Source organism: Aythya ferina (assembly GCF_964211825.1).
Source record: "Aythya ferina genome assembly, chromosome: 3".
Lineage (NCBI taxonomy): Eukaryota > Metazoa > Chordata > Aves > Anseriformes > Anatidae > Aythya > Aythya ferina.
Window position 1 is genome coordinate 54,754,102 of NC_140298.1, and position 25,771 is coordinate 54,779,872.

The 25,771-nt window shown below is 42.1% G+C and overlaps 1 protein-coding gene across 2 annotated transcripts in view; it reads right to left on the reverse strand.

Moving 5' to 3' along the window:
- Window positions 1-3,967: 3,967 nt before the first annotated feature.
- The window catches only part of LOC311433562 (uncharacterized protein), a 42,564-nt gene continuing 20,760 nt past the window's right edge, over window positions 3,968-25,771 (reverse strand). The window contains exons 2-4 of one of the 2 annotated variants that reach the window (XM_084512809.1): window positions 23,187-23,256; window positions 4,604-4,768; window positions 3,968-4,282 (exon numbers count right to left, since the gene is read on the reverse strand). In XM_084512809.1, coding sequence (XP_084368935.1) covers window positions 4,268-4,282; window positions 4,604-4,768; window positions 23,187-23,256 — 250 coding nt within the window. In that variant the 3' untranslated portion in view covers window positions 3,968-4,267. Of the gene's footprint in view, window positions 4,283-4,603; window positions 4,769-19,645; window positions 20,053-23,186; window positions 23,257-25,771 lie in introns of those variants that run through there. The other variant, XM_084512808.1, reaches the window with a different exon arrangement.

Sequence of the window (25,771 nt, forward strand, 5' to 3'; positions counted from 1 at the left end):
GGGTACAGGCTGCCCTTTCTCAGCACCAGGCCACCTCCAGTATGGGCAGTCCCTATAACCTGACACACCATTAACAGGGGTGCCTTAAAATGGCCCAGGCCTTTCCCACAGGCCTGGCACTGAAAGCCCCTACAAGCAGTGGCTCCCTTCCCAGACCCTTTGAGGGTGCTGGTGAGACAGCCTGGGCCACAGATGGCCCCCCGCATCTCACACACCACATCCAGCTCCATATCCTTTTGACGCCAAGTGGAAAGAGCCCCAGACCCTCTTGGCCTGAGGCACCCAGCCACACAGGGAGCCCAGCAGCTGCAGCAGGGACTGGAGGGAGAAGGCGTGGGAGAGGCTGGCTGCCTCGCAGGGACACAGGCCCACCAGCCAGGGCACCCGGCCCCACTTGCTACGTTGGCTTGCGGCACCGACGTCCTCTTGGACTGCTCCCCGCTACCGAGTGCCCAAGCAGCAAAAGACACCCACATCCATCTGTGCCTGAGCAGCCGGTCTCAGCTGCAGCAGTCAGTCCATGCTGCCGAAAAAGGTGTGGGAAATGCGGGTTTAAATAATGCTACGATTCTGCATGGAATGGATGCAGGCACCATGCTGCCTGGTGTGACAAACCTCAGCCTCATTTTGTGGCACCAGCCCAGGAGCCAAATATTGGTCCCCACGCTGTTACAGAGTGCCTCCACCTCCCGCAGGCTCACAGAAGGAGGCTCTCCACATCGTGCGTTTTGCTGAGCCTGCCTCCATCTGGAACAATCGTACCTTCAGGTATATCTTAATTCTACCTCTAAGTAAGAAAGAAGGAAGATTTGACACTGCTAATGGCACAGGAAAATGATTTTTTTTTTTTTTTTTTTTACTTTTTTTAATCTAAGAAAAGGGTTTTCTTTTCCACGAACTGCTTCTTTCTAAAAGAATTTTTATTCCAATTATTCAGACACCTGCTGGTGTCCCAGCAGCCCCCCTGGCAGCAGCTAACCCTCTTGGGCTGAGCAGCCGAAGGAAACAAAGCACAGCACAACGTTGTACAGGAGAAACAGTACACACACCAGAAAGTCGGAGAGCACAGCAGCAAATGTGTTATTAGTCTGACATCACAAGGGTCTGCTTGTTTGTTTGCTTCCTCCTTTTATATCCTGATGCTCTCTCTCGCAGTGCCACATGTTGAATTTTTCTTGATTAAGTTGAGACTTTTATTATGCAGTGTCCCCAGAAGAATTACAGAGGGGAAGGAGAAAACCCAACTGCATATGGCAAAGGCACTGACATAGATACTGAATTCTTCCAGCTTGAAATGATAGGCAGTACAAATAAAGCTCTTTTGTACCTGCTCTAAGACATAGCATGTACCAGCCCTTCTCAGCTAATATACCTTGGAAAAAGTGGAAAGCAGGATCAGAGGTCCACAGAGAGGGAAATTTTAAAGCTGTCAGTGGAAGTTTCTTCAGATGAGATGTGCTTGTGCAGTACCAAGCAACATAATATAATGATTCTGTTCAGTAATAATATTTTATTGTTATAAATTATTATTATGACAGAATTTCATAGGCCTCTCCAGCTCTTTTAAAAACAAAAGTAATTACTTAAGGTAATTTTAAAAACATCAGTGGTCATCCAGCTCCCCTCACTGTTCAGTGTGCAGTGAATGGGAACCACCCCCATCCCCATCCAACCCAGGGCCAGACCATGAAGGATCAATCTTTTGGCCTCATTTCCCTCCTCCCAGTGAGGGCTGGGTTTTGCCAGAGACAGAACAGCCTCTAGGCAGCATCAAAGGCATGATGGCAGGATTTCCTTACTTGGAAATAGTCTTCAAGCAGACCTGTAAACTCTGTTCAAGTTTGCTTTATGGTGCCAGGGTAGTACGAAACAGCTCTAGCATCTGGCCTCAGGGGCTCAATCAGTTCTGTATGAATACTCATATGATGCAGTTATCATCTGCAAAGCTCATAGCTAAGCGCCTTGCTACCAAGTCTCATGGCTTTGATTTAAGGAGCTCCCAGTAATCTGGGACACTACAATTAACATATTTAATAGAGCGACTAATGGGAAAGAAAGAAGGGGGAAAACCTGTATACTACAGCTTAAGCTGAAGTTAGGGTGGGAAAGGAACAAAACCCAGAAGTTTCAGACTAAAATGGTACATGTGAACTAGGTAGATTCTCCCTTTTATTGTGCATTTTATATATACATATATATATATACTTATAAAAGAGTCACAAAAATGAATTTATAGCTGGTAGACTCAACCAGATTAATCTATATTTTCTTTTGAGATTTAAACATCCACAAGCTTGCTCATCAAAAGGCAGGTGAACTGCACTTGCTGGACACCAAAGCCTGCCAAACTCTCACATGGTGGCACACAAATGATGTGCACTTTTATATACCTCTGTTCCCAACATGCAGAAGACGACAAACTCTGCAGCTGGGTAATTAAAAGAGTTAGGCAACAACTGGGTGTTTAATAAAGGTATCTGTAGTTTTTCCAGGTAAGAAAATAGGAATGAAATGGATCTTGTTTATAAACAGGACATAAATAAAAGAAAAGAAAAGAAAAGAAATGTAGAAGCAATCCTCTAGTTATGAACAGGCAAATTTATTGTAATTATAATAAATCAAACACAGCTATTCTGGTCAGTCAGGGACTTATTGCACTGATTTTGCTTGGAAAGCAAGGCCAGCTTCAGCTGGCTTGGAGAAGCAGCCAACAGTTCATCTGATCAATGGCCAGGTAATAATAATATATTGCATACCATAATGCTGACTTACAGTATTACAGTGCTGTAACAATTGCCAGACAAAAACTGCACCAAGATAGCCATATGACAGTACATATTTATCTTTTACAGTGTCTTTTACTTGGTTGTTTAATTATCTCCAAAGTATTCTAAACCTAAGAAATAGTTTCAAATGCTATTCAAATGTGTACCTAAATAACCTTAATTCTGCCTTGGTTTTGCTGTGTTCAGTACAGTACATAGCACATTCATTACATATTGTTATTATACCTAGTAAACATAAAATTATGATAAAGCCACTGCAGCAATTATGGTGCCAGATTAGATAAAATGACTCTTTGGGTAAGGTATTCTAGATTTCTAATATCATGCCTTCAGTTCATCTCTCTCTGGAGAATGAAAGCAAGCTGTCCTTAGAAAAGAGGTTAAGCTATGTTCAAATAACAAAGAGAAGCAGTGGTCGTTTTTGCTTAAAGCACTCTGGAGTTTTATTCCTTCTAGAAACAATAGAAGAGAGAAGTGATGTTGAGAGATGGCAAGCCTTTAAGGAATTTCCTCCAGCAGAACATGATTTTTCAGTGTTGGCAAGAAACTACATTTGGCAAATAATGACACAAAATGGAGGATGATCATATTTCTTTAACAGTGTAACCTACAAAGATTTTTCTTTTTTTTTCCATTGTTAACATAGGTCCAATGTTAGGTGCTTACAGAATCTGTTCATAATCAAACTACTTAGTGGATTTACTTGTAAACTCAGACAATATATGATCTAAATAAAGGGTAAGAGCAGCACTCATCTGAGCTCAGTTTAGCAATTGAGGAGTTAGGCACTTGGGTCAGCTGGGCATCTGGACTCCCTCACAGAGGATGGAAAGAGCATCTCAACAGCAAGGATCTGATTTATTACATGGGATAGGGCTCTCGCTCTCCAGACATGCCCAGTGTCCATATGTACACCTGTTTTTTAGTAGAGTTAGACAAAATCCATCCCAATAAATTAAGAGTGGATTATGATGTTTTCAATCTTTTGGCAGCAGCATTGGTTAGAAGTTTCTGCCCCTGCCCCCACCATCCACACTCACCCCTGCCACCTCCCATCCCCTAGGAAGTTCAGTTATCCCTCTCCTTTGCACCAGCTCAGTTAACACAGAGCTGTAGAATGGCCTGGTCCTGAAGAAGCACTTTTTTCCTATTTTCTATATATTTTTCTATGCACTTCTTGCTATAATTTATCTCTTTTCACCACTCGTGGTCACACCAGGAACAGGCGTGGCAGCAGAGGCTCCCCTTGCATGGGAGCAGGGACAGGGTATAGAGAGGGTATTTTGGATCCACTAATGAAGGATCCTTAAAATGGATCTGCACCCTAATTCTTAAGAGGACACTGAATTTTTTGTCTTCATTTACACAAGAGGCTACAAGCAATAATCAGCACTGCCTGGATTACAGATCCACAGTATCTTCTTCATGGTAAGAGTAGTTTAATCAGCCTCCTTCTTCAGTAACTTCAGTATCCCTCATCTTCAAGTACAAAGTGCCTAAGAGAGGTTTACAAAGACTCCTTGCTCAATCAGCCATCGATGAGACAAGATCTGACACTCCAGCACCATTCCTGTCTTCCCACTTCCCCCAACCCCTTTCACCAGGCATGCCATCCCTTGGGTATCAAAGGGCATTTCCCACCACCCTCCTTCAGAAAGACCCCCGAAAGCCCAATCCTCATTTCCAGGGGCCAAGAAATGTTAAAGAAGCTGCATTTCTTTAGTGTTTCCTTATGCTGCCTTGCTCAGTGGTACCCACTATTGCATCCTTTGCAGAGTAGATTTGTGCTTTGGCCTGAGCCAGAGGAGCAGAGGTACCTTCACACTCATGAGTCCCCTGCCTGGATGAGAACAGCTTTCCTGGGGGCTGTGTGTGGTCTTGTCAGATGTTACAGGAAGTTTCTTCTCAAAAATGTAGTAGAAAGAGCAAGATACCTCTTGATACCTCACTGTTACCCTAGGTAGGGTGATTCCAGGGATGAGCTGAGTATACAGGAAGAGAAAAAATATATGCAAAGTAGCAAATATATAAATAATTTCCATACATATATTTACACACACTCATAAACATACAGTGGGATTTTACAACTTAATTTGCTTTTGAATGGCACTGGACTGATTCAATGTGGTTGCTATAGTACACGTGTCCCCTAAACAGTAACTGAGCACACAGAGAATTATGTTTCTTCATGCATCAACATTTTTAAGTTAAGATCCTTCTTTATTCCTATGATTGTTGATTAGACCCCTTTCAAACTCAGTATCCACTCTCTGTGCATTACGTGAATCATGTTCAGCACAGGGCATTGCTGAATCTCTGTCACAAACAACCTAGGAATAAAAGATCGGCATTTCAGTTTATTTTTCCTGCATCTGGTTAAAAAATGTACTAGGAATTTTGAAGAAATCTAATGCATAAATACATAGTTTGTCTGATTCAATAGCATATACAATTCAAATGACACCGCATTAGAAAACCAAGGGGCTGCTGTTATTCACCAACACTGTAAATAGCAGCAATTTATTTCTTTACCTTGACATTATCCAGAGGGCCAAATCGGACTATTGTGATGTAACAACACTGAGCTGCTTGCCCCACTGTCCCCCCAGCAAGTAACCAGAAAACTACCAACCCCACCAGCACAAAATGCTGTTTCTATAATCTTATCACCACCACCTCTTCTAAGCAGAGAGGACAATAACAGATTGGTATTAGCAATCTCAGCCCTTCTCAGACAGTTGGAAGTTTGCATATCTTAACTGATGTGCCTAATTAGATACAGCAGTGATTCAGCCGTCAGCTGCAGGTCTGCGGCTTTGCTTCCAGTGTGCATCAGCATGCTTCACATCACCCTGCGACTGAGGTGTTTACTCTTCATCACAATAGCTGTTATCTGTCAGAAGTGATACTGGACTGGTTTCCAAAGAATACCGCTCCTTCATTTATTTATTTGGAAGTACTTTCACCAGCAGGTGCAAGTTATCTTTGACTGAATGTTATTCTGGTGGAAGGTAATAGCCTGTAAATCTTGGTGTCTTCCAGCCTTGGACAGAAAAGTCTGCCCAGCTTTCCAGAGGTGTCACAGAGGAGCGTTTAACCATGTCATTCGGCTGCCGTGCCCACTCACTCCACTTAGTGACAGGGAAAGTTTCATCACAGCAGTTGTAGACTTGTGAACAGCTTATCTGCCATGAACTGGATGAGTTTTTTTGTTTGTTTGTTTGTTTGTTATCATTATTAGGTGAAATGACGCTCAGTAGCTAGCAACATCAACTAGAGATGAACTGCTACTCTAGAGGGGAAAGGGTCTGTATGTCATTAACCTTGTCATCTTCTGTTGACATAGCAGAGAAGGTAAGCAAAAAAAAAAAAAAAGTTATCCTAAAGCAAGAAAAAAACTTGATACTCAGTGTTATCTCAGGTTTTATCCTAGGTAGATTACAATAGCAAGAATATTCTTTCTCCATCAAGCTTCAAAAGTTTGAAAGTGATGGTAGATAACATTTTATGTATCTACATTTAAATTTCAACAGTCCATAGCTAAGAATCTAGGAGCCACATCTTCAGATGGGGTGAAAAACCACAGCTCTGCTGAAGTCTCAAGATGACGCCTATTTATATCAGCCACGGATATTGCTATCAATATCAAAGCATATTATCACTTCTGCTTACCTGCCAATTGCTACATTTAGTAATCTGTTTTCCATTGCAATAGTAGACCTTTATGGGAAGATAGAAAATGCAACTCTTTATCAGTGACATTGTCAACTCAATAGGAAATGTATAAGGCCCTGAACTCAGCTCTTTGTGAATAAAAAAAGCTTTTAATTCATCTTTAAGGAAACAATTAGAGATCATCCAGAGCATATAAATTAATCTGATTTTCCTTTCCCTCTAGCAAGGCTATTATATATATCTCTTTTCTTTTTCTTCCAGGTTGGCTTATATTTTCTCTCAGGTGCAACTGCAGTTTCCTAAGGCAATGAATTGAAAAAAAAAAAATCAGCAACATCTGGAATTATCTGCACTTATGCCAAATAAAATGAACACATCTGAAGAGGGCAGTTTCTCAAAATGAAAAGAGAAGCGATGACTAATAAGGAAATGTAATTTACCAAAAATATCTTATTTTGCCTTTTCTTAAATATGTCAGCCTTGCAAGTCTCCTCTACCCCCTAAAAGTCCTACTTGGATTAAGAAGCAATGAGATTTGTTGGGAAAATAATTGTTTGGCAGTTTTGTTAGCTATCTGAGGTGAATGCAAGTTTACAGATTGCTTGATAGCATCTGATAAAATGTAGACTCCCCATCTGAGTTAACAACCCCCATCTCCTTTTTTATCAACAGAAGGAAACAGGCAAGGTAGGAGTCATCTCACTTTTAAATAAACATCCAAAATAGCTCAGCTGAACTGCTGAGCAGTTCCCTAAAAGAAGTGGTTTCTCTCCTTTGACTCAAAAGCAAGCTCAGGACAACTAGCTCATCCATGATATTAACATCTATAGATGTCTAATATTAACTGAGATGACAGTGACCCCTCCAAGTTGTGTCACAGACTCATCCCCCCTTTCCTTCCTCCCCATTTTGCTTCTCCATGTTATCATTGTCAGTCTCTTGGGAAGGAGGGGACCGTCATTCATCCATTAAAGAGGGGACAAGAGAAGTTATTTTTCTTCTTCTATAAGAACTTCTCTTTGGAGTCTTTAACAAAGAGGTGATGTGGCCATTAGCATTTACTAATATATTGTTTAGGTGTCTTCAACTTAAATTCCTTGTCCCCATTTCCAAGACCTACCCCTCTTCTCCACTTTGTCTCTTTGTCCCATATACATGTAAAATCCCATTCTCTAAGAGTCCCTCCAAAAAGTCATTCTTATTTGGTTGGCTACATTAGTCTTGACTTAATGTCTTCACAGCTCTGCCAAACACAGTTAATGGAACCATCCAAGTGTGCACCTTCCTTAAAAAGAAATTAAAGGATCTTATCATTTACAAATTGTCCTGTCCTAAGTTTCACTTATCATCTCAGTGAATATGGATTACACTCATCCCTCCTAATGCTTAGACAAGAGACCTACATTAGGTGTGTAGTCACTCAAGTCAATGAAGCAACAGTCCCCTCCAGAGGGGCTCTCATATCTTGCACAGTTTTAATTGCCTCATGAAGATACCTATTTCTTTCACTTGTTACATAAAAGGAGGCCTAAGCGGCAGAATTTCTTATGTTGGGATATCCATTATGTGCCAGAAGATGGGCACGGTGAACCTAAGCTTATATCTTTTCCTCCTATATGAATACACCTTAAAAATATTTCAGTACTTGGAAATAATAAATACAGACAACTATAGATGCACAGAATTTTTAGTTGCTTCAGGGCAGAATATCTCTCATGCTTATTCTTGCTTCAAGTTTGGTTATTCTTCAGCACCTATTGATGGTAAGAGGAGTGCAACATCTGAAAAAAATTAGGCCTATTACTGATGAACCTCACCAACTGTCAATGTAAAGAAGGAAAAAAAATATAACAATGGGAAGGAAAAGAAAAATCAAACTAGTTTTATACCCTTAATGAAATTTTCTAGTATCATCCTTCTATCATTACAAAAGCTGAGGGACATTGCAAATCTGGATATGCTCTTTGAAGTGTTATTTTCTTTTTGTTGTTGCTGTTGATTCTCCTTGAAATGAAGTACTTTCCTTTCCTGGCTTTCAACACAATAAAGAGAGACAGTCTGGCATGAAAACATGAGCAGGGCCATGAGTTGCTATTCTCCCATTGGCTACAGGAGGATGGGTGCTAAGACCAGGGAAGGTTATCCCATGAGGCAGAAGGGATTCAGAGCGAGGTGGTCTTGTGGTAGCTTTTGCAGGGAGCAAGCGCATTGCCCTTTGGAACCACCTACCTAGGTAAGCAGTGTGAGGCAACAACTGTAACCACCTGAGAGCAAACTTCTAGTCAGAAGCAAGACAAACTGTTGACCATTTTCTATTTCTTTTTGTTGTTGTTATTTGAGGGATACATGAGAAAATCACATGAACCATTTGGACTAATTTGCATAAACTTAGAGACGCACATGGCTTGAATTTTATAGCCTTTTCTTTCTTTTCTTATCATTAGCATTTTTCATGCTAACCTCAGCATTTTGTTGGGCTCATGGAACAAGATTGAAGACTGTCCTGTAGCTAATTTGAGTCCTGCCTATTCCCTGCAACTGCAAACAAAATCTGTAGCTTACTGGATAAAGTGTCGTCTTTGTATTTCAAAAATAGTCAGTACAAATCCAATTAAAGATGTTTCTTTTCTTTCAAATATTATATTGTTCTGAGTGTTTCTGTATAAGCAGGGAACCCTGGATTACATTCCTCTCCAGGGGATCCTAAATGTTTATACAAATCACAGTAGGCAGCATTACAACACTTCCAACTTTTGCCACATGCACTTTGTCTTAACTCGAACTTGGTCAGAAATCTGTCAGACTGCAAACTGCAAAAAAGAGAAATGAAAGGAAACTGTCTTATTTTTGCTCCTTTTGAGGATGTAATTCTATTAACAGTTCTGTACGTCTTTTCCCCATCAATTTAATTACAGATTAATTAATTCTTAGCAGTTTTCTAAAGCCCAGCAAAATATCGTCTGACCCAAAACATTTCACAGCAGGGAAAAAAGCCAAGTTAGATAAAGAGAAAATTCATCCTTTGGAAAAAAAATGGTGTTTAGAAGAACAGGCAAGAGCAGAAAAAGATCAGCTCTCTTTTCCTCAGCAAGCACGTGTCTCTGCATGTCTCACTCATTAGTTTTCACTTCTTTCCATTCCTGCACATCATGCCCCAGATTGATCTCAACCGCAAACTGGTGACAGATAGTACATCCATGGATCTGCCTTAGGCTTTTCCCTGCTTGAAGACATCAGCATCCCAGCAGTTTAGATACAACCATAGCTGTGGCTGGCAATGCCACAGGCAGCAGGATGGTGCTTTGTCATGGGTTTCATGCCATGGTCATGGATCTCTTTCTGAATAGGCACAAAAAGACTGACTGAACCTGGAACTACAAAACAAATGATTTAATTTGGCTCTGAGGCTGATGCAACTTGGTGAGAAATGGAGAGGTCTACATGAGAAAGAAGCTCTGGCAAGGGCTTCATTAATTGTTGCCTGAGATGGCCCCAGGAAGGGGTTGAGTTTGCACCCTCTTCTGTGAGCTCATGTGTTGCTTCTAACATGCAGGTTGAGACTGCCGTCTGCTTACATTTATGTTTTTATAGGGTCCTTTATCACAGGGCTCCCAAAGCACTTTACATACTTACACCTCAATTCTCTGTTGTAACAGTAGGCAGGCTTAAATTAAAATAATGTGCAGGTCGTAATCTAGGAACTGGGCTTCAGAGCCTCCTTTTTTGCCTCTTGAGTGGGATTGTTATGAAGAAGGTACAAAAAAACAGACAGTCATTGAAAACCACAGGATGAAAAATGAAGATATTTCTGAGAGTGGAGGGGACAGAAAGACTTAGAAAAAAAAATATAAAAGAAAAAGAAAAAGAAAAAGAAAAAGAAAAAGAAAAAGAAAACCACATTCTGCACGCACAGAATGCAAAATAACATTCACAATGTAAAAGAGAAGCACATCTACGCCTTTGGTCATTGTTGTGCAAGGGAGTAGCTCTCTGCCATGAAGAAAAGGAAGTACAGCTCAAGCAAGCACCCAATGCCTGGTGTAGGGGATGATTACTGTGTATCACAGGGAAGAGCAAAGGAAGAAGTCTCCTTGCAGCAAATTGCTGCCCCATTTCAGTAAAGGAGGAGCTGGTGCTTGCAGTTCTTGGAGTAGGACAGGGTGACAGGCCAGGAAATACATGTATGAGAGATGTGGTAACAATGAGATCTTCCCTTCCTAATGTGGGAAACAGGGGTGCAGAGGACAAAAATAAGCACAGGACCACCCACCCTGACATGAAGCCTTTTTTATTAAATCTGCTAGCTTCTGGACCTGCTGCCACTGGCTGGGCCAAGCAGGGAGAGCATGGCATTCCCCTGGGCACGTGGCTGATGCTTGCAGCAGAGCTAATGCAGAGAAGCATTTTCCTTAGGGAAACACTGCCTGTCTTCCTATATCGATGGAAAATGGGGGCAAATGATTTGCACCCTGCAACTGCCTACTTCATTCTATCTGAAGTCAGGAGAAAGTTTGTGTCTTGCCCTCCACCTTGCAGAATAAGCCAGTGCATCTTCTCTAAGTGGGCAATTCCAAAAGGAAACATTTTGCCAACATGAAGAGTTAAAAAGAAAAAAAAATAAAACAAATAAACCCCTGTGAAAATTAGAGTTCACCACACATAACTGGGTCTTCAAAACACAGCCATATGCAAGCTGAGCCCTAGGAAGAGCAAGCAGTCATTTTACACCATGGACCACCAATTCAGCTTCCCAGATCAAAGCACCTGGTCAGGAGGAAAGGCTGAGAAGCTAAAAAAGGGCTGGGAATAGGAGGTGAGAAGGCATGGGGTAAAGGATAAGGAGAGGCAGTGGAATCAGTGAGATCAATGGAAAAATGGTATCAGAGAGCAAGAAAAAAGCAAAAAAGGTGCAACAATGGAGACCTGGTTCTCCACTGACACCTTCTCTCCCCACTCTGAGTTAAATCTTTTCCCTGTCCTCCCTGACCCGCGCTTCTGCTCTCCTGTGGCTCACTCTCGCTCCCCATGCACTGGCTACAGTTCAGTTCACCGCTTCACCTGCCCAGCCTCAATGCCACCCCCAGAAAAATTCCCCAAACATCACAACCTGGGGTGTGTTCTGTAGCTGGGGGGACTGAAATAGTGAAATGCTGACACCCCACCACCTCCAATAAATAAACGAGTGCTTGCCATAGACAGGACTGGAGCCCAGCTCCTCTGCCTGTTTTATGAAACTCTCACTGTTCCTTGCCTTTGCTTTTCAAAAAGTGCACAAAATGAAATGGCTTGTTTCAGGGCAAATGACACAATTGTGCTAAACGGCATGATTTGTTTGTTTGTTTCATCCCAGGAGGGGAGGAGGAGGGAAGGAATGTATATTTGATCCGATCCAAACCATTTTTTGTTTGTTTTTGTTGTTTCTGCTAAACTAAAAATAAAAATAAAAATCAATGGCTTGAACTGCCCTACACAAAAGTTGGAGAGGGAAAGAGAGATGAGACCCCATTTCTCTCTTCAGACTCATTTGACCTGCTGACACCCCAGCCTGGGAGGAACTCACTTATGAAACCCAGTGTTCAGAAATAAATTAGAAAGATAGCCAGAACTGCTCCACATTCAGGAGAAAAGCTGATTGTTTACTTTGTCTTCCCCTCCAGTGCCCGGTTGCCTGTGCATTGCCCACTGACCCACTTTTCCCCGATGCAGAGCTGTGCCAACCCTGCCGGGGGGGCTCTCCTGCAGCCCTCCCCACCATCGCACCACTACTATGGCACCTAAGTGGGTAATGGCCTGGGCTGCCGAAGCATGCTTTAAGTGGATAGCCAGCCAAGTGTGTATTAATTAAACTTAAAAGTTCTATTTATTGCCAAACACAGGGGGATTACGCACACAACAAGTGGCAGAAAGTACTCCAAAATGTTCTCACCCCTTTAATTACTGTGCTATAGTTAGCCCGGCGCACTGATGTATAATCAGCACTGCTGCACGTAGTGTTTACAGCAAGCACTCAGGAGAAGCAGACTTCTGACTTGACAGCCTCTGTGAGCAGCTGCAATGTCTGGAGGTGCAGGGGGAGCACAGAAAGCCCCAAACCGCCTTTTATTCATCCCCTCCTGGAAGCCATCAGTGGGGGGTGAGGCTGCTCACCTCCAGCACCCCGCTGTGCTCCCCGGCCTCATGGGCCCACTGCCAGCCCATGTCCCCACTGCAACCCTTTCAACCCATCACACCAAGCCCCCATGGTGCTCAAAGTCTGTTTAAATAAGAGCCTGCCATCCTGGAAGTTATCATTACACCACATTTTGCTGCCAGTGACTTTTAAAGCTGGGCATCCTATGTGTCTGAATTTATTTCCCACCTTGGTGTTCCATGTGCTCACAGCTCATGAGCTTTACATGCAAGCTGAGTAGCAAAGCATAGAGACCAGGTAGATCTGGACCTGTGTCTGTCCCCAGGACTAGCCCCTTGAATTCAGCAAGATCCATGCTAGATCCAGTGATGTGACAACACTTGGTTCCTCTTAGGGCAGCAGAGCATCTTGCAATCCCTCACCAAAGGCGAATCCTCTTTATTAAGAATGAAGATGAAAAAAAATCAGCAAAAAAACTGTAAAAATTTAATAGCTGGGTTTGAAATAGCCCTGCTGTCACTCACATATACAACACACAGAGTTAATAGCCCTGACCTCCGTGCTCCTCCGTTTCCCCATCTCCCAGCAGTGCCTTGCAAGCAGCAGCACATTGCTGTCTCCTGCTACTCAACCTGGCTGCCTTCAGCACCAGCAATTCATTTTCCCTCCCTGAATCCTCAACCCCCCCAATTCATTTCCAGGTGTTTTCATTGCAATAGCATGATGAAGACGAGACACATGCACCTGTCAACAAGCCACCAAGAAGAAAACCCTTCATCTTCTTTCATTTTCACAACTGATCACAATCATGCATTTTCTGCATGAACCTGGGCCTATGTTTCATGAGTTCTACCCCTTCCCAAGTAAACAAATTTCTTGACCTGGATAACCTGAACAATAAAGATAACTGAGGGTAAATGAAACCACGGCAAGCATGGGAAACAGCTTAGTAAATCACATTAAAGCACCGCAAAGTCTGCCACTACTACTATCCTTGTGTCAAGCAGCCCGAGGCATCTTACACATTTAGTACCTCCACCTTCATATCCTTAGCAGCTCATCAGGCAGCACTCATCTTTAACCTTCACTAAAAAAGCCTGACCCTGTTGTTCAGGACCTCAGCATCTCCCTCTAAATGCCCAACAAGCATCTCATCTGCAACAGAGAATGCGGTGGTGCTATAAATGTCCTCAGCTTCATGCTGCAGGGTTCCTTCTTGGCAAGATAGGGTCTCCTCTCCTGAAGTACTGCCCTGGAGCCACTGGTCCTGGGAGCCCAAGGCAGCAGCTCACTGACAAGTTATATTTCACGTTGCTCTCCATCCCACTGAGCAGCAGTAGAGCTATGGAGCTGCTGGGAATTTCTTTAGTATTTCTTTGGTTTGCTTCGTTTAATGCACATCCCATGATGAAACAAGAGCACTTCCTTCCAACTGAATTTCCAAATTTTAGCTAGCTTTATATTCGGTGTCTATATTGATATTCTCTGGGCCAAGAGGCAAAATCTGTAAACGTCCAAAATACTTTGAGACTTACTAAAAATGCCCTGAGAGGAATAGCTGGCAGATCAGCAAACTGAACAACCCCAAATTATACCAATGTTCTTGCATATGTGTGCATGTGCACGTACCTCCTTACAAGCTGACAGCAAATGTTCCCTGTCATAGGACCAATGTTGCGTAAGTGGTATTAACAAGCAGAATTACTTTGTGTCTGCATCTGGCACAGCCTTTGCTGGACAGATGACTCATATTCATTCTGCTCTTAATTGCTGAGTCCTTTGAATCAAATTCTTACCCTGTTTTTTTCTTCCAGCAATGGGCAAAACACTAATTTATTTGTATATGGTGCTATGCCCACTGCCAGGTGTTGCTGTGAACCAGGTGACAGTCCATCATGCTCTGAATTTTGACTGCATTTCACAGGTTTGCTAGAGAATCACAGAATGGTCTGGGTTGGAAGGGGCCTTAAAGATCACCTAGTTCCAACCCCCTGCCATGGGCAGGGCCACCTCCCGTTGGTGTCATGAAGGTACTTTGAGATGCAGGAAGGAAGGCAGTTTGCTTTCTCCTTAGAGTCCAGCAAACACAAGTGCTGCCAGACATTTGTTACATAGGTGAGTGTTGATGTACTAAATGTACTCATTTGTCCCAGGGTTGTTTGCAGACAGGGTGGTCATAATAGTGGGTGTTATCAGCCTCAGAGTGTGAAGATGCAGATAGCCCCAGAGATATTCTTTAGATATTTAGAAAGATGTTTTGCTCCCTGAGCACTAAGCATGGCCAATCTGCCAAAGACAAGAGAGAGGATTTTTATGCTTCCTGCAAGTCTTCTCCCAGGCCCAGTCCTGGGAGCTGCAGGCCCCCTTGGTCATTCCATCCCTCGCTGTAGATTTCCTCAGGCATATGCGCAAGGTTTGTCTTCGTTAGCAGTGCCTTCTCCTGCTGGCCTCTGGTTCCTTCACATCCCATTCCTTGCCTTTTGTTTCATCTTCACACAGCAGGTTAGGCACAGCAGTCAGTGCCTGGCAGAGGCACCCCCAGCCCTGGATGTCCCACCACTTCCTACTCCCTGTTACAGAGGTGGCAACAACCAAGCAGGGCTGAGTCACGCAGCACCCAACGATGATCCAGCAGTTCCTCTGTGAGTGGCAGGCACTCCGCAATCCAAATAAATAGAAGGTCTTGTGTAAACTTAGCACACAGCAATGCTGTCATTAATTTGCAGGTAAAATAGCAAAAGTGCAGCTCTGCTTGGTTTGTAAGACTGAGGGCTGTCTTGAGATATTAATGAGTAGTTGGATAATACCTGGCTTCACCCCTAGGACCAATGCTCCCTGATATTGATATTTAAAGAAGCGCTCTCTTCAGCTCAGCTACAATCCAGGGTGGATTTTTATTTTTTATGCTGGCTTCAAACAAGCTGTGGGTGTCTGGGTGGGTGGGTTGAGTGACATATTAGTGAGGAAGCTTCCTCCCCTTTCAGAGCTACATGGAGAAGTCAGAAAGACATCATTTGAAAAAGTGACAGGAAGATCATGTTGGACTATTGCTGATGAAAAAGGGATTAAATCCATCAAGAATCCTGAATTTGGAACTGCACTGCTACAGAGAACAGGGTGAAGTGAACTTCACTAACCTCTATAAATATTATTTCTCTTTTAATTTGAGATACGCTCCTCGAAAAGCCTTTCAAAAATGCACACTCCCTCCTTTCAGCTTCTGGCATCCAATCAAACTGGATATCTAACAACAAGGAACTGAGGATGTCTGTCCTTCGCCTCCATTTAGAAGTGAAAGATTCCCCCTTTCCTCCCACCCCCCTCCCCCAGCTCTGAAGGTCTTCCAATTATCTCCTTTACCTGCCGCATTAAAAAGTAAAGCATATGAGTTGCCAGAGATACAGAGTCTGAGGACAAGCCACTGTGGCAAAGCCATGACATTAGAACAGATGGAAAACTTCTCGGGAACAAAATGTGCACAAAAAAATGGGTTCTGGCTTTGAAGTGTATATTCACGGTGGGTGCTTTCATGTCTTTTGAAAAGCCCTAGCTCAAATCTGACCTACTTAGGCAACATTCTTATTTATGTCTCCGACTAAGGAGCTGTATATTTAGCAAATGAGAGGAAATCATCCCCCTGTCATGTTTATAGATTGGAGCAAACTTTGCTGTTTAATTCTTCAACAGATTTGTCTCCATAAAAGTGGATGTAATTTAAACACTGTTAAAAAAAATCAATAAATTCCAGAAACTTAGGATAAATGGAATCATAATTTCAAATATATATATATAGATATTATATATGTACAGACATACATACAGAGAAAGAAAGAGAGAACATTTATTCAGTAGACTGCAGTTAAACCATATTTATTTAACTGGTTCAAGAGTAATGGATAAGGCTGAGCAAAGGTGGAGAGTGGATCGTAAGACTTTGCCATTTTAATTGATGCTAAATGCTAACAATATGCAGTAAGATACTGAGGAACAGAGAAACCTTAACTCTTCACAGACTAGGAAGGCTTATCTGAAATGAAAAGAAATTAAAAGAAAATGGAAATGAAATTAAAAGATGCTTAAGTTCAAGAAATTGAAGCTGAAAGGCACCTCAGGAGGTCACCTAGTCTATCTCTGTCTCCAAAAGGCAAGATGAATTAGATCCATGTTATTCTGGACTGATATCCGTCTAACCTCCAGCGGTGGACATTTGGTAATCTTCCAAGCAGCCAATTTCTCCATTTTGCCATTATCACCAGCAAAAGGATTTTGCTGGCATCTAGGCTATGTCTCTCTTGCTGCAGTTAAAGCCCATTACCCATTGTCCCAGTAGACAAAGATGACAGATTATTTCTTCCTTCTTTCCAGTTGTCTTTCAAGACTTAGCATGTTCCTTCCCTCCTCTTTAGTTTAGTTAGCCCAATTTGTTCAATCTTCCCTCATGGATCATTTTTCTAGTTGATCACAATCATGTGACCCTATTGAGTCATATTTCATGTGTAGTCTATTTCATGTGAAACCTATTTGAATGTGATCCACCCTAAGACCCAGACCCTTCTGTCTACAACATATGCTTAACAAGAATTTCCTATTTGTGCATTAATGCTGGTGAGTATTCCTACCCCAATAGAGAGCTCCGCTTTTGTCCTCACAGTCTTCCATCCCAGTCTGTCCAGGCCACTCCCCTGATTTGACCAGATTATTTTTCATTCTGAACCCAATCTCCTCCCTGCATTCAGCTCATCCTAGCTCAGAAGCCAAATGAGAGCCTTCTGCCATCCACCATCCCAGCCATTAAGAACAAACACATACATGGCATGGCACAGGTCTCAAAGGACAGCACTCAAAACCCCCTTTCAGTTTCCCAGTTAATCATCAGTAATCACTGCTCTCTGACCACAGCTTGACAGCCAGTTGTGCATTGACCTAAGATGACAGTTTCTTCCTGTCATCGTCTCTCCAGGCTGTTTATGACAATGTCTCGTAAAACTGTATCAAAACCTTATTAAAATTGGGATGCCTATTTCCAATGCATTTTTCCTACTCACAAGGTTTGTTGCCTTGTCATAGAAGGAAAAGAGATTGATACCGGCTATTCTACTCACAAACTTGGTACCTTTCTGAGGCATTAACAGATCAATTGTTTGATTGTTTGTTCCCTGTATTGACAGGTATCTGACTTGATTACAAATCAATGGATTTGGCTTTTTCTCCTTGTTATGGGTAGACAGTATCTCTGCCTGTTTTCCATCCTCCAGAATCTCACCTGTCCTCTGTGACTTCTGGGGATAAACACCAAACTATCTGGAATTGTTTCAGCCAGTTTTCTCTGTACCCTGAGCTGAATTTCATAAGACCCAATGAATTAAAATACATTTAGTTTATCCCAATATTCACTAATCTCTTTCTCTACTGTAGCCTGAACTATTATAGGTAGTCACTGGCTGTATTAAGCCTCTAATCATATTTGAACTTTTCAATGAATGTTGATTCAGAAGTTGGGTTCAGATAAAGCTACTTATTAAAGGGTATAACCTAGTCTTTCACAACTTTTTCAGGCTAACCATATCACTTCTCAGGTCAAGAGAATTGTGATTCTTCCTGACCAAACCTGAGCTGAAAACTCTGTAAGAATATTTAGCTCATTGCTTATGTTGCAGCCCGACTTAGAAGGGCTGCAGTGTGCAGAAATAGGACATCATCAAGACCCTGCTAAATTCTGTACACATTTTCAGGAGTGATTCAAACATTTCTTCTGTGATCCAACTATTTGGCCTACCTTAAACTGTGCTTAATTCTCCCACCTCACCCTCCCAAGCCACAGCATTATATTTATACTTGTCTCTTTAACACGTGTTTAGAGAACTCCTATAAATCCACTGATGAAATTAGGAAGAAAAAAAGAAATAGAAATAAAGATACATGCTCCCTTAAAATGGATTAAAACAGTGTCAGGTCCCTTGAAGTTAATGAATTAATACTATTCCTTAGAGCTGTTTTTATGCCTTTTGATATCCTAAATGATGCTGAAGCAGAAAGGGAAAAGTAACTGAAATCCAGATATGTTAGTTTCTGCTCCATTAGGAAAAGGAAAAATCAATTTGTCCAAACATAAAGGAAGAAAATCAATAGAAAAAGAAATTTTGTTTTCAGCTGAGGAGTAAGAATATATTACAAACAATGGTGAGTGAAAATTATTCATTGATTTGTATAACACCTTTTACAAGCCCAAAAAGTGCTCCAAAGAATTATAGATTATTTAAATCTAAGGATCACTTACTGCCAAAATGCACCTATCTCTGGGGTGGAGTGCAGCTGCTACAAAATTGCACTAGCAAACACTACACCACAGCTTTAGGGCATGAATGCTTTATCTGAAGATGAGCCAAGGGAAGGTGAAAATGCAAAATGGAATTAACCAGGCTGGAATATGACCATCGTGTGACTACATCGATTTCAGTTTAAGCTTAAACTCATGGAAAATAGGCCCATCAGCCCATTAAACAAACTTGGGCTCACAAGGTCCCTAAAACACTCTTTTTCAGAAGCTGGGATAATATGCCAGATCATTTTGTGTTTGCCCTGTTCCTTCTGCTCTTTCCCTGATCGCTGTCAGAAACATGACAACACTGGGCTAGACAGACCTTTGGCCTGACCCAGCATAGCTGTTCCTAAGTCCTGAGCTAGCGTGCTTTGAGCTGCAGCAGATCTGAGGCTGGCACACCCTTGCATGTGTTGAGTCGGAGGCAGGGCAGCAATCTCTGGCAGAAGGGCAGGTGGAGAAGCCGACAAGGCAGTCTTTTGTATTCTCTGGCATGAATCACCATACTCATCCGGAGGCATGCTAAATCCTCAATGTTAAGCACACATTAAGCTGTTGCAGGATATGGGCCACATTTACAACACTGTCATTAGTAACAAGGGCTTGCACTGCATAAAATTACACAAAGTACCTTTTGTACCTCAAGATGTACTTAGCAAGCAAACTCCTAGGGGCAGGGAATGTACAATCTTCTGTTTCTCTAAAGCACCTTATTCAATTACAGCAATATAAAAATGATTTATAACAATCTATTAAAAATACAACTCAAATGACTTATCTCTCCTGGGGTCCTGGGAATACACTGTAGGATTTGCCATTTAATTGTAAATCAAGTCTAGTGGCCAGTACCTCGTGTTCTACAGAAAGATGAAAACTAACTACACACCTCACCGACTGCACGTGCAGCTCGTCTTGGTGATATGATCTGGGTAGTCATCCAAGACATGATTCAAGGGAAGAGGAAATGGAGAAGAAAGTGGCAGACATTTCTGCTCCTTACAGTCTGTAATCCAACCTGTTCTTCTACTGATCAGGAAGTTTCCACCACTCCAAGGGCTGCTGCGGGACAGGTGGGCAGGCACACCAAAAACACTTGCCGTCACTGCTGTCTCCCACTGTGTCTCTATTTCTCCCTCAGCTTCCTGTGGAAAGGGTCCTTGGGAAGATTGAAGTCCAAAACAGCAGCAAGACAGATACAACAGCTTGCCTAAATAGCCACAAACTGGGCTGGAAAGAGATCCGCTAAGCACCCTGCACACATAGTCCTGAGAAACCTGCATTGCACAGGATCTTCCAGAGCCTTTGGGGACAGCTAGGGCTATGCACAGGGTAGAAGTACAGCACCTAACTTCTTCCCATCCATTTCAACAACCCAAGTCTACCTGTCCCTGTGCTGAGAAAGATGAAGGAAACATATAACAAGAAAATCTCCAGCTAAGCAATCAAATTAGAAAACTGGCTCCTCTCTTCCTACTCTTAGAATAGCCAAGAGCTAGTACAAAAGCCTGTGTCAGCATCAGAATCAAAACAGACATCATGTACAACAGGTGCATCCTCCATACCTGACATAGTTGCTCCTAATTCTTACCATCACCACCAGGCAGGAAAGGCAACTATTGGCACCCTGGGTCTGCCTACTGTTGATAAAGCTATGTTCATAGGAACACCCAGTCCAGGAGCAAACGTATTTGGCTGAAAATCCATTTCTCTGCTACTCCTGACAGACGTATCTAGCAGTCTTTCTCATAACCTGATAAAGCTGTATCTTAGAAACAATATCAGAGCAGATGAGGAGGGTTTCCTCCTTCCTACAAGGCCATTGAGGCCTATAACAGGAGGTAGAAATCCAGTGCACAGATAATCAGAGTTCCTCTCACCAGCTAAGACTAGCCAAGAACACAATATCTAAGGGAAAAGAAAATGTTAATTGTAGCACAATATTTAATGGAATCAATAGATATGTCTGCACATGGAAAATAGAAGAGGCCTGTAGGAATATTAAATTCCTCTTTGTTTTTACACAAAACATTCTAACAATCCTCAGCTTCATCTCTTGTTTCTGTCTTCCACTGCTCCTTCCCTCAGTTAATGAGTTTTGTTCCTACAGTTAGGATACTCAGGAGTGAGAACCCTTAAAATCTTCTCTTCCTAAGGAATAATCAAAGACAAAGGCCACAACTTGCATAAAATAAACCTTCTCCTCTGCAGCAAAATTGGCAAAGCTTTGTTTCCTATGGGTGTCTTTGCCTAGTTCTCCAGGGATTAACATCATACCAGTGATAAATGATGCTCTCTCTCCTCACAGTTAGATTTCCACATAGAAGTCCTGCGTAGATCCTCTAACACCTAATGCTGGCTTGCACTATACCTCTTCCTTGGTGAGGGCATGCTCTTACTTAAATAACTGACATTTTTAATGAGAACTTTCTCTTGAGACCACCTGCCCTTTGGCTGGTTTTGGCTGAAGCAGGCCAACTAGTTCAAAAGCTACTGAGAGGGCAGCTACACACCTCACCCCCACACAGGGTAACATACAAACCTCATTTTCTAAGGAAATGAGGCTAAAGAGAAAAAAAAAGAAGAAAAAAAAAAAAAAAAGTATCTTTTGGTCTCTCACTCCCTACGAAACTAATGTTCATCTGTGTAACTACCTCCTTCTAACAGAAATTGCCTTTATCTGTATTTTGTAAAGCTTTGAGCACATTGCCAGCACTTTAATAATAAAATATCATAGAGAACCATATATCTGAATATTATTATTCAGAAAATATGTGCATGTGCACACAGACAGCAGATGTATAAAAATATAGAATATGTAATTCAAGGCCATAATGGTGCGTAAGTTTGCAGGTCAAACATAGGGCAAAGTCTCTTCTATTATGCACAAAACCTACAACTACACTGGACTGAAAGAAAGCACATAAACTCCTTTAATTTTGGATGCTAAAAGGTGCAAGTTCTAACTAGAGTTTGGATGGGTGATTTCCCCAGGGAAACCCAGGTGTCCTGGGTACAAGCCAAGCAGTTATTGCTGAGCACTGGGGTTGAGGTTCACCTCACCTAACCTTAGCCATCTGTCTCCCTGTGGAAGCTTGGGCACCTCCAGAGGGTGATACCTGGGAGGATGGAATGAATCACCCTGCCTGAGTCTCACCACTGGCTACAGAGGCAGCCAAGACTACTCAGATAACCATGTAATTTTTGAATAACTACAGTTAGGCACAACGAATGCCAAACATAGTGAATATTAGCCCACAAAAACCGAGTGAGTGGGAAGACTTCACATCATGGCTGGATGGGAATAAGAAAGAGCAAACCATAAACCCAAAATTCTCAGCTTCAATGTGGAAGCAAGAACTAGCTTATCGTGCTTAGAAACTTCTGCAACTGCGTGAAGGGGTCTTCATAATAACCAAATAAATATTGCTAATGCAACTGCTGGTAGCATTTAAAATATTCTTGATAGCAATGAAAGTTGGAAGTATTTTTCCTACGGCTTGCAGCTACTGAAAGAAAAGTGATTGTAGGCAGAAAATGGCATAAGAGTAATTCCTACTTCGGTACTGATTTGTATAACCCCCATTTAGCCACCACAAAAATCAGAAGGAAGACTTAGAGGGAAAAAAAAATCCACACAACTTGAACTGGATTCTGCAGTTGAAGTCTCTAATTGCTTTACCTCCCCCGTATTTCAGGCACAAAGGATAACACACGTGACACACTGGGCAGTGAGTTAAAAGTTGTTCCTCATCCACTCGTTTCTGCAGTTGAATTTGTTGGGTTTTGAGCAATTCTATTGGCTTCGAAGCCCTGCTTCCCATTAGTGCTATCGACCATGAGATATTGTTAGGGCTTTTTTGTGTGCTTTTTTTTACCTTCACTGTCTGAAACACAGCTTATCCCCATGTCCATTAAATATACATTTGAACAGCATTTCCACCTGCACTTTGTCACCTTGGGTTCTCAAGGGGTGTACCTCCACTTGGCTCTGAGCTCAAGGGCGCCCTTGATATGAGCCTGAGAGTGCCAACAGGCATGCTAATGCCCATTTGAAACAGCTTTTCCTTTGCCTCAGATGTTTCCATGCACTCAATGAATAAAAAGTCTCTGCTTGCTCCATCTGCGGTGTTGTAGGATGACCTCACCTCATTCTGTCAGTGAGCTACAGTTGCTTTCAGGCACCTCCAAGACTTTGTTTCCCTTCCTGGAGTTCCACCCCCTCCTGCTTTAAGATCCGACTTAGCAAGAGGCCTTGTGTGTATTGACCTAAGCTTACCTCCATGTAGATGTAGATGCTTACTCCACTGCTATTAAGCCTGCCTTTCTTTTCAAAATGTCCATGCTCCCTGGAAAATTAGAAACACACTGTAGTTATGACATGCTTCTGAAGATGAACAAACATCAATTGCAAACATGGAACAAAAAAGCTGAATTTTCTCGAAACAAAACTTTGTCAGTAAAGACAATTTGTTCCTCTGCTGTGAATAAGAGGTGTCTATATGGGTCACTGCAGAGGTTCTTTACTGGGAATAAGTTAAATTCAGAAACTACCATCTTGTCCTGTGGGTGAAGCATGCTATCTCAAATACGCAATACAACCCAAACTGGGTGTCATTTTCTTTTTTAACTTTCTTTTTTTATGAATCAGTTCCACGTCTTGGGGGAAGGACATCACGACAGACAGTTCCTCAACAAAGAACTGACGTGAGAACAAAAGCTATTCCTGAAGAGCTCCCAAAATAAAAGTGAGACAGATGAGTGAGAAAAAGTTGCATGGGTGTTTCTTCAAACAAGAACATGGTCAGAAAAGAGATATCAGAAAATGTAGACTCATTAAAACTGAAATGCCTTACAAAATTGTCAGTTTTGCAGAAATGTGTTTGGGAAAAAGAACACAAGAAACCTCCAGTGCTGTGAATATGTCAGGTTCGAACACCTTTAGAGCTAGCAGCATCAGTGTTTCCTCTTAAAACGACTTCCCATTTTACATACATTTGTATATTTTACATTCTAATACTGTATTTGATAGCAACACAAGCACAGTTGAGTTAGAGCAATCCTTACTTGAATTTGCTATCAGAAGGAATCTCAAAATTTGCGAGCTTCATTTGCAATTGAACCCAAAGTAAATTTCCAAAATCTTGAAATCCTTTGCAAAATGGAATTTCCATTCCTCATCCAACACCATTTTTAAACCCAGTCCTCTGTCAACAGTGAAGGCAAGCTTTGGATTGCTAGCATTTTCCTGAAGAAAGGTTCCTTCTCAGCTTCCCTTTTCAATGGCATTTGGTAAGGACTGCATTGCTGGAGATTTAGGCAAAAGCCGCTAAGTAGTTGTCCTGAAAAACCACAAATAGTTAAGTACTTGGCCATATTCTGGACCCTGGGCAATATCTTTCCCTATAATTATTTCTGCTCTTGTCATTAGCTCCAGCACTCTCACTATTTATTACCATAGGTATTTCGAGACTCATAAAAATGTGATCTTACTCAAGGCTTAAGCAACACATGAAATAAATCAGCAGCACTGAACATTGGCTGACACTGGATGAAACCTGGCTGGGAACAGCTGGATTGCTCTCTTGACTAAATATTTACAAAAGCCATGATTATATCACTGAGTGACACTGTGTGAATATAACAATTTATCAATCATCATGTTTAACTCAAATCCCTGCAGGAGGGGATGGCATTCTCACTTAACAATAAGTATCTACTGTATGCTAATTAAGTGACTTATTTTTCAGCTAAGGTTACTTCAGGGATATGTGGGCTTTTTAACCACCCATTTCCTGAGCACTGCTGCTCCTTCAGAGGCACTGAAAGGACAGAGTTCAGCAGGGCTGTCACTTGCAGCAGCATCCATCCCATACCACCCCTGGAATTACTTTGGGTGCACATTGAAGCAAAGATATGCACAAACCAGTGCACATTTTTTGTTTCCAATGCTATCCCTCCTGTTCTCCAGTCCCCTGCATGGTGCCCAAGGGTGGCAACTACCGCTGCATCCACCTCACAATCCTTCTCACTGCTGTTGGCCTTGCTTCCCTCCAGCCCCAGCAGTGAATTCAGCATTGTTTTCATCTGAGCTGGTTAGCCCTGACCAGGTAACCCTAAACTTGCACCTCCACAGATGGTTAGTGTCTGCTGAATATGAGCATGCTGCTGCCAGCAGAGAAGGGCTGGGACCTGAAGAATCAAGCTTTGCCAAGCTGTGGCATTGCCAGGAAACATAAGAATCAGGTTCATATGGACCAGAGCAGCAAGCAGACCTGATCAGAGCATCAGGAGGAGAACATTTCCTTGAAGATAAAGCCAGCATGCCACACTGATGGGAGGTTCATATTTGGGCACCAGAAACCTCTACCAAATGACAGGAGCTTTTTATAAAATCTTCCACCTTCTGCCTCATGCCAGATTAACTCACTTGCACCGGCAACTACCTTCCTGTCTCCTTCAGATTATGGGTATTAGTGCAATGCAAGAGAGAACACAAATCTCCCCTCCACCACTCACACAGCACAAACACTTTAAAGGTTTTTCCTCAAAATGTCATACAGGTATGTGGATGGTGCTGCAGGTTTCTGTGGCTAATGTTCAAAATGAACAGGTGGCATCTGTGGCTCCCCTCTGGAAACTACTTTTTAAGCTTCATCTTTCTTTCCAGGGATCATTATTTAAGAAGAAGGAAAAGTTTGGGGTGATTAAGTCTGTGGTCCCTTGAGAGCTTGAAAAAAACTTTTGCTTCATATGGGTCTTAGAGTCAGATTGAACTTCCCATTTTGTACACGTTGAGAGTCTGCATAATAATTGTATTTTAGCCTTTGGAGCCCATCTGCCACCAAAAGGGAAATTTTGCCT